Genomic DNA, 12,698 nt, shown 5'->3' with positions numbered 1-12,698 from the left:
AAAAAAATGCAAAAATTGCAAAAAAAAATGCAAAAAATTGCAAAAATTGCAATAAAAATCACAAAAAAATGGAATTATTGGAAGAATTTAGCGAGGTGAGCTGTTCGCCCCAGGCACGCCGCGACGGGACCCTGGTGTGCAGCGGCCAGGGGGGAAGCAGAGGGGCCGCGGCCGGGCGCCCACCGCTGCCGGGAGACCTTTGCCATCAGCTGAGGCACGAACCCCGCTGCGGCGCTACAGCAGCGAACAGCCTCCCGCGCACAGGCTTCCCCCCCCCACCCCGGTTTTTAAGAGAGGTTGCAAGGGGAGCGCCTCCCCGGGAGCGCCGGGGGGGCGCGTGGGTCTGGCCGCGCTGTTTCCCCCCACCCGCCGCGGCGGCGGCACCCACTCACCCGCCGCAAACCTCTTCTTGACCAGGGAGAAGCGGTAGCCGGGGCCCAGGAGCTCGATGTCGCAGCCCGACAGGGTGCTGCCCTCGCTGGTGAACTGCAGGGCCAGGGCGGCCGGCGTGCTGGGGCCCTGGGCGAGCTGGAAGCGGGCCAGCAGCGAGCCCACACCTGCGCGGGAAAACGCAGCGCGGGGCCTGAGGCACTGCGTCCCACCACCACCACCACCACCACCACCACCACCGTCCCCACCACCACCATCGCCACCACCGTCACCACCACCACCATCGCCACCATCACCACCGCCACCATCACCACCGTCACCACCGCCACCGTCACCACCATCACCATCACCACCGCCACCGTCACCACCATCACCACCGCCACCATCACCACCGTCACCACCGCCACCATCACCACCGCCACCATCACCATCGCCACCATCACCATTGCCACCACCGCCACCATCACCATCACCACCGCCACCATCACCACCGCCGCCACCGTCACCACCGCCACCACCATCACCACCACCACCATCACCACCACCACCATCACCACCGCCACCGTCACCACCGCCACCACCGCCACCGTCACCACCTTTACCTCCGTTCTCCGACTTCTGCGAGATGTCGGGGATCTTCCACAGTATGCGCTGCTGCTCGGCGTTCCTGCAAGCGCAGCGAGAAGGCGGGCTGGGGCGTGGGAAGGAGGCCGCCCGGTCCCCCCCCGCCACGGCCGCCCTCCGCTCCCTCTGGCCCCCAAAACGGGCGCCGCGAGCGGGCGGGCGCGTTTCGTACCAGACGGCAGGCGGGAGCACGGCTTGCAGCTTGGTGACGCCTCCGTCGACGGGGACGAGGAACTGCACGTTGTTGAGCGCTACGGGCGTCGTCATTGCCTCCGTGTTGTACTTGTAGTCGATGCGGAGGTCAGTGCTTGCAGGCTCGCACCGCCAGCTCACTGCAAGGTTTAATGGAGTAGACTGAATACCCTGGGCAGACACCTTCCAAAACGACAGAAAAAACATTTAGTTTCCGCGGGGGGGGGTGAAGGGAGAAAGCCCGTCTTACGGGTGCAACGACCGCGCGTGGCTTCAGAGGAGCTGATAGCTCGCGAGCCCGGGAGAGCTGGCCCTGGGCTCGAGACCTCAGCCAGCCTCGTGCTGCCGCGAGGAGGGGACACCAGCCCAGCGCTACCCCGGGGAGGGGACACCAACCCAGGGCTACCATGAGAAAGGGACATCAGCCCAGGTCTACCACGAGGAGGAGACACCAACCCAGTACTAACATGAGAAGGGGACATCAGCCCAGGTCTACCACGAGGCGGGGACACCAACCCGGTACTAACATGAGGAGGGGACATCAGCCCAGTACTAACATGAGAAAGGGACATCAGCCCAGGTCTACCACGAGGAGGAGACACCAACCCAGTACTAACATGAGGAGGAGACATCAGCCCAGGTCTACCACAAGGAGGGGATACCAACCCAGTACTAACATGAGGAGGGGACACCAACCCAGGGTTACTATGAGGAGTGGACACCAACCCAGGGCTACTACAAGGAGGGGACACCAGCCCAGGGCTACCAGGAGGAGGGGACAGCAGCCTAGCCTCGCGCAACCGCCTCGCGGGACGCCCGCCTGCACGCGGCTACGAGCTTGGGCGCCTCGGGCAAAACCGCACGCGCTGGAGAGGCGTACCTGATACTTGAGCATGTCCACGTTGTAATAGGTCGCCTGGGGCTTCTGCTCCGACACCTTCTTCAGGTGAGCCATCAGGTTGGGCATGTTGACCCAGAACTCCTTGGCGCCGGCGTCGGCCTGCGCGCTGTCGCTGGGCGGGAGAAAGAGCCGTCAGCCCCCTTCGGCCGAGCGCGCCCCGCGGCCGGCAAGCTGATCCGGCCGGCACTCACCAGCAGAGGAGCTGGGGGTTCGGCAGGACGTGCTCCAGCCGGCGGTAGTTCAGCACGCGGAAGGTCAGCACGGCCGGCGCTGGGTTGTTGGCGAAGTGGCGGGTGATGCCGGCGGGGAAGGAGAGCACCATCTCGCCGGTGATCTTCACGATGCACCTGCGGGCGCCCAGCGGGCACCGAAAGCGGCCGGTGAAACCGAGCCGGGCGGAAAGGCGGCCGCGCCGACCAGCACCCCCCCCCCACCTCCGGCACCTACTTGCTGGGGTCGGCGCCTTTGAAGTAGGCGTTGACCGTCTCGGTGAAGGCGGCGGCGACGGGCAGCGTGTCCTGCGCCCCCATGGTCAGCGGGCTGGGACCCCGGGAGGAGCCTGCGGGAGAGCGAGAGCCCCCGCTCGCGCCGGCCGCGGCGCCGGGGCGGGGGGGGACCGACCCGAAAAGGCTGCGTGGGGGGGGGGGGGGGTTTGCAGCTCGCGGAGCGGCGCGGTGGGGGGAGATCACCAGCCCGCGGCTGGGCCCCGGCGAGCGGGAGAGCCCGGCTGAGCTCGGCCAGCGCCAACCCTGCCGAGCGGCGGGCTCCAACCAGGGGAAAGCTGGGCCTGGGGAGGACGAAGCGAGGCTCCGGGGTGCGAAATCGAGAGCGAGCGACTCGTGAGCTGGTTGGGCGGTAAAGGAGGGGGGACGTTTGGTTCGGTCGTGCCGCCAAGCTCTGGAATAACGACAGTAACGAACCCCGGCGGGGGGGGTTCAAAAGCAAAACGACGCTTTTCCCCTTGGGAGAAAGTCAACCGTGGGGTCCTGATTACGTTAACGGTGAAGAACGGCGCCTGCGCGGAGAGCCTCGGCCAAAGCAAAGCTGTGCCGCGGGCGCGCTGCTGAGCCCGCTGCGGCCCTCGTCTGCCTCTCAGCGTCCTCACGTAGACCAAAAGCTTGGGAAAACCGACCGTAGCCACGCGGCGCCCTAGCGCCCAGGCGTCGCGAGAGGCCCAGGCGAGCCGGCCACTTCGGACAGGCCTGGGATAACTACGGTCAAGAGAGGCGCCCGCCCACGCCGGGTGCTGCAGAGCCGTCCCCGCCAACGAAGCTTCCCCCTGCGCGGCCGCGTACGAAGCGCGTTCGAACCTCCGGGGTGCAAGTCAGGGCACGGCGCTGGGCTCGGGCGGAGCTGCTCGGCTTTGCCTCCCGGCCGCGCACGTTCACACGGGGCACCGCAGCGCCCGCGGGAACCCGGCGCTCCCACACCTGGTGCTGCATCCCGAGCACCCGCGGGAACCCGGCACCACGTCCCCAGCACCCGCGGGAACCCGGCGCTCCTGCACCCGGCACCACTTCCCAAGCACCCGGCACCACGTCCCCAGCACCCGCGGGAACCCGGTGCTCCTGCACCCGCGCTGCATCTTGAGCACCCGCGGGAACCCGGCGCTCCCACACCCGGCACCACGTCCCAAGCACCCGCAGGAAGCCGGTGCTCCCACCGCACCTGCGGGAACCTGGTGCTCCTGCACCCCGGCACCATGTCCCGAGCATCCGCGGGAACCCAGCACTCCCGCACCCAGCACCACATCCCGGGCACCTGTGGGAACCCGGCATTCCCGCACCCAGCACCACGGGAACCCGGCACTACCACACCCGGCGCTGCATCCCGAGCGCCCGTGGGAACCTGGCGCTCCTGCACCCAGCACCACGTCCCGAGCACCCATGGGAACCTGGCACTCCTGCACCCGGCACCACGTCCCGAGCACCCGCGGGAACCTGGCGCTCCTGCACCCACGCTGCATCCTGAGCACCTGCGGGAACTTGGTGCTCTTGCACCCACGCTGCATCCCGAGCACCCGCGGGAACCTGGTGCTCTTGCACCCGGCACCACGTCCCGAGCACCCGCGGGAACCCGGCGCTCTTGCACCCACGCTGCATCCCGAGCACCCGTGGGAACCTGGCGCTCCCGCACCCACGCTGCATCCCGAGTACCCGCGGGAACCCGGCGCTCCCGCACCCACGCTGCATCCCGAGCACCCGCGGGAACCCGGCGCTCCCGCACCCACGCTGCATCCCGAGCACCCGCGGGAACCCGGCGCTCTTGCACCCGGCACCAGGGCCCACGGGAACGCGCTGCTGTTCTTCTGCCTCCTGCCCCTCGCTGCTCCGTCCCGCTTTCCTGCCACGCTTCCAACATCGTGACCAACACGGGGAAAAGTCCCACCTGGAGCTAAAGAGGGCACGGACACCGGTGAGGGGGCTGCCGCTCGGCCTCCCTGGGACGAGGGCTCTGCCGCGTGCCGCGCTGGCCTGACCCGCTCGCGTGTCCGTCGGGGGCTGCGTCACGCCAAAACCAGCGCGGGGACAAGCGCTCGCTCTTTGACCCTTCTCCCTCTCGCGTTTATTTACTTATTTACTTGTTTTTTGGCAAGGATTCGCTGGCGGGGGGGGGGGGGGTTGGCTGGCGGAGAAGCTTGCGCCAAGTCACGGCGCGGGCGAGCGGCGGGTCGGGATCCCACGCGCGGCGCTGCCCGCTGCTGCAAAGGGCCAGCGCGGCGCCAGCGCGGCGGGCACGCGTCAACGCGGGGTTTTCCCGGCCGGCGGAGCAGGCGGCCGAGCCAACCGCCGGCGGCCCCGTTCCCGCGTGCCCCCCGCCGCGGCGCTCGGGGCTTCTCCCCCGGCCCCCATCAACCCGCCGATTGCTGCACCGCTGACTTCCGACACTCAACAGCTTTTTTACCAAAAGCTTCACTATTAAAACATATATATAAATATTTTAGAAATCACTCTTATCTATTTTTTTTTTTTTTAACGCCGACGCGAGGACGGAGGGGCAGACGAGGCGAGGCGGCGGGCGGAAAGGGAGCAGCCCCCCCCGGGAAGCGGCCTGCACAGCCCCCGGCAGGGCCGAGCACCCCAAGGGCGCCCCGCGCCGCGCGGGGCCCGCAGCGCGGGTGGCACGACGCTCCGGTGAGGGGGGCGGGAGGCTGGCGAGAGAGCGCGGAGAGAAGCCCTGGTTGACAGAGTCGAGTTCCTTGGCCGGATTAGCCATGCGCTGCGCTACGGCGTAGTCCATCTCGGTACGAGAATAGTCTTTTTTGGCTTTTTTTTTTTTAAAAGTCTTTTGAATAAGCCAATAAGCAAATCATCGGGACAAATGGTGCAAATCAAACCGAAACGGTTCTGGCTGAACTCGTGATGCCACCTAAGTAGCCATAGCATGTCACGGGGTGGGGGGGGACAGGGAGCCGGGGCGGGGGGGGCGGCTGGGATGCTATGCACTACTTACCTTCGAAAGTCAAATAAAACTTTCCTCTGTCAAACCAAACGAGGGAGGGCTGCTCATTCTCTGGGCGGCCGGGAGTTGAAGCGGGAGGGGAAAGGGTGGAGGAGAGGGAGAGAGAAGGACACAGTGAGTCGCGGAGCGGGCGGCGGGGGTCGCCGGCGGCGGGCGGAGGGGCTGCCGGACGGCGCGGCTTGGAAAAGAGCAAGCGGAAAGCAAAGCTGCGGGAGCCGCGCTGCGAGAGTCTTGTCTTTTTTTTGGCCCGCTTGGACAGGTCGGGGTTTTTTGGGGGGGTTTTTTTGCTTATTCCCCCGCCCCAAGCGCTGCACCGATGCGGACAAACGCGCCTTCTCGTCCGCGGCGTTTGAGGCCGCAGTGATTTTTTCCTCCCTCCTCCAAAGCCCGCTCCCGGCTCCGGCCGAGAGCCACCGGCCGCCTGCCGCTCGCACCGCCGGGGGGGTGGGGGGGACACCCCGGTGCAGGCCACAGAGCGCCCTGGCCAAACGGCTCGGCGGTGGCGGGGGAGCAGGGTTGTGAGCAGCTAACGCAATATTCCCGTGCTTCCAACGCCACCGAGCCGCCCCCCCGCGGCCCCCCCAGCGGCAGAAAAAGCAAAAAAAAAAAAGGTGTGTGGGGGGGGAAAAAACCCCAAATCACAGATGAAATCAAGCAGCGCGTTGCATCGACACCGGGGGGGGGGGGGGGGGGGGGACACGACAAAAACCCAACCCCCGACCCAAGCGCACGCAGCAGGGTTGGAGCGGGGGGGCGCAGCGGCCGGCGAAGCAAACCCGCCGGCGGCCCTGAGCGGCTCGCGCGATCACCCGGTTCAAATCAAACAAATAAATAACACAGAACCGACCATCAAGAAAAATAAGAATAACCCAAAGCTTTTTTTTTTTTTTTTTTTTGGCGGCGGCGGCGGCGCGGGCCGGGAGACCCGCCGGCCGGCCCTGGTTTCGGGGCGCGCGGGGGTTCCTCGGCTTCTGCCGCCGGCGAGGCCGGGCCGGCGTTTCGAGACGCGGCGCCAAGTTCCTTCCCCGCCGAGCAAAGCAGCCGGGGGGGGATTAATTACAGCCCCCCCCCCCCCCCCCAAATATAAGGAAGGGAAGAGAGGAGGGTGTTTCGGGAAAAGGGCGATGCAGGGAGCCTGCGGCGGGGGGCAGCGGGCTGCTGCAGCGGGTCCGGCGGGGGCTCGGACCTCCTCCGGGGGGCTGCAGGATGGGTCAAGCTTTTGAAGAGTTTTTTTCGGAGACCCCCCCCCTTATTGCTACCCGCTACCGCTTTAAAGGGGCAACGTGAATTTAAGCCAAAGAGATGTAATAGTGGTTGTTTCCAGGGAGCCCGGCGAAACCTCCTGGGCGCGACCGCCCGCGAAACCCGGGAGCACCCGGACGAGCCCAGGGGTTTCGGGGAGGGAGGCTTTGGAGGCCGCCCAGGTCTACCAACGGTCAAAGAAAAGCAGCCTTGCGTATTTCTTTGTCGTTTTTTGTCGTTTTGGTTTTTTGTTTGTTTTTACCGACTGTGGGAGTGGTGGCTGCGCTCAGGGAGTTGGTGGAAGATATGGAAGAAGTACTTTCCGCACGGGCCAACGGCGCTACCGGAGGAGGGCTGGAGGAGTGAACAGGAGGGCTGAAAGGCCTGGACTGTAGAAAAACACACCAAAAAAACCAAAAAAAAAACCAACAACAACCCCAACAGGTTAAGGAAAACACACCCAGCAACGTCTGCCCCGGGCGGGCAGCGGCTCTGGGGCGCAGCCGTGAGCTCGCCGCCCCGGGGCCTTTCGGGAGAGCCCGGCCGGCGGGGTCCCCCCGCCCCGCCGCCCCGTCCCCCCGCCACGCCGCGGGCACGTACCGCGTCGCCGACGCCGGGCTTGCCGGGGGGCAGCTTGGGCCGCGACGGGGGCCGCGGGGGCGGCGGGGGCGGCGGGGTGCCGCAGGCGGCCAGCGGCGTGGCGGGGCGGGCGGGCGACGAGGCGCCTGCGAGGGAGCAGAGGGTGAGCGCCGGCCGCCCCGGCCCCCACCGCCTCCCTCCTCCGGCGCAGGAGGTCCCTCGGGCCGTGGGCCGGCGGGACGGCCGCCGCGGAGGCCAGCCGCGCTCTGCGGCCCGGCTAGGAGCAAGGCCGGAGCCGAGGGCGGTGAACAGCCGGGAGGACCCGCGTGGACCTCCAGCCACCCCCCAGGCCTCCTTGGACGCGGAGGAACCGTCTGGGCCGCTGCCGCGTCCAGCGCGCCGGCTGCGAGCCCAGCCCCGGCCTCCTCCCGTCGAGCGGGGACGGAGGAGCCAGAGGGAGGGAAAAGCCACCTCAGATACGGCGTTTGCACCTCTCGCCTCCCCCCGTGCCGCCGCCGCAGATGGGGAAGGGGCGAAAGCGAACGAGCGGGAACGTCAAAGTTAGGCCCTCAGCGTGGACGGTGGCGGCAGACCCAGGGCGGGGAGCGGCCCGCTCACCGCCCACCTGCGCTTGCAGGCCCGCGCGGTGGGGGGAACTCGGTGAGAAACGCTCCTTCTGCCTGCCGCCCCCGGGTGCTGGTGGGGAGCCGGGTTTGGGTGGCAGCTCCTCGTGGGCCCACCAGCCCAGCCCTGCTGGCCAGGCTGACCCTTGGGCACGGGGAGAGCCACCAGCAGGGTCCCCCCTCCGGGAGGGCTGCGGAGACCTCGCCTAGCCCGGCCTCCGACGAGGCCGGTGGCCCTGACGGGCTTGTGGCCACCTGGGATTAAGCAGGCGGAGCTGCTCAACCAGCCCGTTGCAGGCAAACGCCGAGCCGCAGCCGTGGTCTGAGCTGCTCCCAGCCCTCCGGCTCGGTCTTGCCGACGCCGGGGGCGGCCGCGAGCCACCAGCCGCCTGTCTGCAGCAGATCCCACCCCAGCGCGTTCCTAAGGCTTCTGCAGAAGGTCACGTCTTGGGGGTTCCCCCCCGCCCCGAAACGCGCCTGCAGGCGTGAGCTCCCGTGAGAACATCTCAGGTCCACCAGGACGTCGGTGGAGTGCAGGGGAGGGGAGGGGGGCGCGAGCGCGACGCGGAGCGCGAGAGCCGGGTGGGAGGCGGCGGCGGCGACGCCACCAGCCCCGAGACGTACCGCTGGGGCTGCCCGTCCCGCTGCCGGCGCTGGGTCCCGGCGACGACACCACCGCGCGGTAGGTGGGCGGCGGAGGGGGCGGCGGGGTCGCTCTTTGGCCCGAGCCGAAATCCTTGGGCGAGGCGGCCGGCTCGTCGGCGGCGGCGTCCTTCGCTTGGGTGGGCTCAGCCGCCTTCTCGGGCGGCTCTTCGAGACGGAGCGGAGACGGCGCGGGGCTCGGGGGCTCGGCCGCCGGCGACTCGGCCGGGCTGCCCGCCGGCGGGGACGCCGCCTTCTCCCTGGACGCGGCCGCCGCCGGAGTCAGGCTTTCCGGGGACTGATCAGAAAAATTGACCCACTTGTCTTCGGCGTTGACCGCGACAGACTTGGGGGACAGCACGGGGCCAAAAATGCTGTCCACGTCATTGATGGATGGCGCTTTGTCGCTTTTGACCTCTGTTGCCGCCTGGTCGCTTCCTGCGGTCAAAGCAGTTTATTGCAAACTCAGCGTTAGCCGACGTCGCGCTAGTCTCGGCGCTTGCGCGGGGCTCCAAGCCAGCGCCAGCCGCCAGGAGACGGGCTAAAAGCGCGGCTGGCCGCGCGGGACCCGCCACGGGCGGCCGAGCGCGCCGGGCTGAAATGCGTGCACCACCCTCGGCACAGCGTGCACCGCGAGCCAACCGCGCGCCTCCCTCGGCCGCGTCACCCGAGCGGCAGCGTCGCAGCCGGAGATGTGCCTACGCCGGAGATGCACCTACTCCGGAGGTGCACCAACGCGGGAGGTGCACCAACGCGGGAGGTGCACCAACGCGGACACCGGTGCCCCGCAGCCCGGGCGCCCTTCGGCTGCAGCCGGCCGCCGACCAAGCGATTTCCGGGCTCTGCACCGGCGCGCGTCCCTCCGGGTTATCGCTTGGCCAACTCCAGCTCCATCACCGGCCAGGGAAGAGGAGCCACCACCAAAGTTGCCCAAACCCAGAGGAGGGGAAACCACCTTTCCTGCTCTCTTTTGGTGGGTTTTTCTCCCCGTGCGTCCACGGGGTGCTGACGACAACAGGCTGAGCTTAGCGGGGAGGGGGACACAGTTTAACGCCAGCCAGCCCGACCGAGGCCACGCGGACTCAACAGCAAGGGTCGGCAGGAGGACCGGGGCGGCCACGCGCCGCCGCCGCCAACCCCCTTCCGCTCGGCCCCGGGCTGGTGGCCGTTACCTATCGCCACCGCTGCCGGGGAGCCCGCGCGAGGCGGCGTAGCCGGGATGCTCTTCGGCGGGAGCGGCGGCGGCGCTGCAAAGACACGGAGGGCAGAGGCTCAGCGGCAGAGAGGGGCTGCCGCCCGCGCCCTGCGCCCAGCCACCGCTTCGCCCCGTTTTCTCCCCAGCTGGGGATGGGGATGGGGAAGACGGATGGGGGGAGTGGGGGGGGGATGCAGATGCATCGCACGCGTGCCGGTAGACGAGGCAAGGCGCCGCGGGGCAGCCGCCGGTCGGCTCCTCCAGCTTCCGGGGCCGTTTTCCCGACGAGCATCCCGACGCCGTCGGGGCGGCTGAAGACGGCGCGGGCTCCCAGCTGGGATGGGCGCGGAGCCCGGGAGGGAGGGAAAACGCAGCCCGGCCGTGCCTGCGCGCGGGTGGCTCCCGTGAGGCCACTTACTTCCCGTCGGGAACGGCCTCGGCACCTTCGGAGACTCCACGCTGGGGTTGCCGGGCGGGAGCGAGCCCCAAATCTCAGGCTGCGCCGGGGGGGCTGCGAAGGGGGAGGTTAAAGCAATGCAAAGGCAAGGAGGAAGCGGGCTGCTCTCTTGGGGCCGGCGCCACCAAACGACGCCGGGGAGCTGCCCGAGCTTCGGGGCGCGCGGGCAAACCCCCCTCCCCCCCCCCCCGGGTCCAGCTCGCGCTCCGGTTTTGTGCGACCGGTAGCAAAAAAGCGAACGGAGCCGACCGTGCGCCGCCCGGCGCAGGACCCGCCGTCCTCCGCGTCCGCCTTCGGGTTTTAAACCTTTTTCCCCCGAAAAATAACTCGGGTTTTTTTTCCCCCCCCCCGGGAAAAAACCCCCTTTTTTTTTCCCCCAAAAAACCTTTTGCCCTCATTTGGCGGGCGGGCAAAACTAAGCGACGCTGGGGCCAGCGGGCGCAGCGCCCGGGCTCCGGGGCTCACGACCGACGCACGCGTCCAAACTCGTTAAAAACCAAACAAAACCCAACAAAACCAACCGCCGCCCCGGGAACCGGCGAGGGCGATGGCTGCCCGGCCGAGGCAGGGGTGCCGGCGGCCCGCGGCGCGGCGCGGCCCTACCTGCCAGCTTCGGCTCCTGGAAGGCGGACTCCAGCGGGGGCCCGAAGAGCGGGGCAAGGGCCGCGGCGGCCTCCGGCGCCCTCCGGCCGCTGCACGGGCGACACGAGGGCAGAGGTGAGGGCGGCGAGGCGAGGGGCGACCCGCCGCCGGCAGGTAACGCGCGGGTGGGACCGATGCAACGGGGTTTTGGTGCGGGGGGGGGAGAAAAAGGACCCCTCCCCCAAAAAAAAATGGAGGTGAAGATGCTTTTCTTTGCGCAACGTGCAACGGCCAGGTTTAGCGCTTCTCAAAGCTCGCGGCAGGGCGATTGACGCACGACGCGGCTGCAGGCGACCGCTCGGGCAAGCGGTCGCTACGGGCGGCTGGGGGGGGGCTCACCTGGCGGGGTCCGGCGGCGCGGTCGGCGTGGGCGTGGGGCGCCGGGGCCGCGCCACCTCCTCACCTGCGGCACACGAGGGCACGGGTGGGCGGCAGCCGGCGCTTCGCTCCCTGCCCTCCCCTCCCCGGGGCCGCCCGCAGCACGCCGGCCGCCCCCAGCTTTTAGCATGCGCACTCCTCCCCTCCTTCCCCCCCAATATTTTTTTTTTTATATAGGTGTGTGTATATGTAAAAATATATACATATATATGGGGGGGAGTGTATACACACATACATGCACCCACAGCTCCCTGCACTGTGTACCTACTTGCACCCCCCCTGCACCTACCTGCACCCTGCTACATCCCCCTGCACCCTCCATGCACCCCCCTGCACCCACCTGCACCCCCCCGCACCCATACCTCCCCGCACTCTGCACCTACCTGCACCCCCCTGCATCCCCCTGCACCCACACCTCCCCGCACTCTGCACCTACTTGCACCCCCCCCGCACCTGCACCTACCTGCACCCTGCTACATCCCCCTGCACCCTCCATGCACCCCCCTGCACCCACCTGCACCCCCCCGCACCCATACCTCCCCGCACTCTGCACCTACCTGCACCCCCCTGCATCCCCCTGCACCCACACCTCCCCGCACTCTGCATCTACCTGCCCCCCTCTACACCCCCACCTCCCTGCCCCCCTGCACCGCCCTGCACTCTGCACCTACCTGCACCCCCCTCTATACCCCCACCTCCCTACACCCCCACCTCCCTGCTCCCCCCTGCACTCTGCACCTACCTGCACCCTGCTACATCCCCCTGCACCCTCCCTGCACCCTCCTGCACCCCCCACACCCATACCTCCCCGCACTCTGCACCTACCTGCACCCCCCTGCACCCATACCTCCCCGCACTCTGCGCCTACTTGCACCCTCTCTACACCCCCACCTCCCTGCCCCCCTGCACCGCCCTGCACTGTGCACCTACTTGCACCCCCCTCTACACCCCCACCTCCCTACACCCCCACCTCCCTGCTCCCCCCTGCACCTACCTGCACCCTGCTACACCCCCCTGCACCCTCCATGCACCCCCCCTCACACCCACACCTCCCTGCACCCTGCACCTACTTGCACCCCCCCGCACCCACACCTACCTGCGCCCCCCTGCATCCCGCACCTCCCTGCACCCTCCCTGCACCCACACCTCCCTGCACCCCCCCGCACCCCGCTATGTGTATATATATGCGCCAGCCAGCAATGGCCTGGCTTGTAACCCAGCGCTGGTTTCCTTTTTCCCCTTTCCCTGCACCCTAAGACACCCGCAGCCCCGCGCCTCGGAGGCTGTGACCGTACTTACTGGATACGTTCCTTTTGATGGTGCCCTGCAAGGAGAGAACGGAGGGCTCAGGGCGGCAGGGGGCAGCGGCGC

General features: G+C 68.1%; 1 protein-coding gene across 1 annotated transcript in view; it reads right to left on the bottom strand.

The window, feature by feature from the left end:
• The window catches only part of SGIP1 (SH3GL interacting endocytic adaptor 1), a 35,827-nt gene that overhangs the window by 2,936 nt on the left and 20,193 nt on the right, over window positions 1-12,698 (bottom strand). Inside the window, exons 10-24 of the mRNA XM_068953474.1 lie at window positions 12,627-12,651; window positions 11,289-11,352; window positions 10,911-10,999; window positions 10,269-10,361; window positions 9,828-9,902; window positions 8,638-9,093; window positions 7,412-7,536; window positions 7,074-7,200; window positions 5,561-5,620; window positions 2,555-2,666; window positions 2,299-2,454; window positions 2,087-2,219; window positions 1,187-1,389; window positions 993-1,057; window positions 393-557 (exon numbers count right to left, since the gene is read on the bottom strand). Of these exons, the coding sequence (XP_068809575.1) occupies window positions 393-557; window positions 993-1,057; window positions 1,187-1,389; window positions 2,087-2,219; window positions 2,299-2,454; window positions 2,555-2,666; window positions 5,561-5,620; window positions 7,074-7,200; window positions 7,412-7,536; window positions 8,638-9,093; window positions 9,828-9,902; window positions 10,269-10,361; window positions 10,911-10,999; window positions 11,289-11,352; window positions 12,627-12,651 (1,948 nt within the window). The remainder of the gene's footprint in view (window positions 1-392; window positions 558-992; window positions 1,058-1,186; window positions 1,390-2,086; window positions 2,220-2,298; window positions 2,455-2,554; window positions 2,667-5,560; window positions 5,621-7,073; window positions 7,201-7,411; window positions 7,537-8,637; window positions 9,094-9,827; window positions 9,903-10,268; window positions 10,362-10,910; window positions 11,000-11,288; window positions 11,353-12,626; window positions 12,652-12,698) is intronic.

This window comes from Struthio camelus, chromosome 8 (genome assembly GCF_040807025.1).
Source record: "Struthio camelus isolate bStrCam1 chromosome 8, bStrCam1.hap1, whole genome shotgun sequence".
Lineage (NCBI taxonomy): Eukaryota > Metazoa > Chordata > Aves > Struthioniformes > Struthionidae > Struthio > Struthio camelus.
This window is presented reverse-complemented; position numbering and strand designations above follow the sequence as displayed.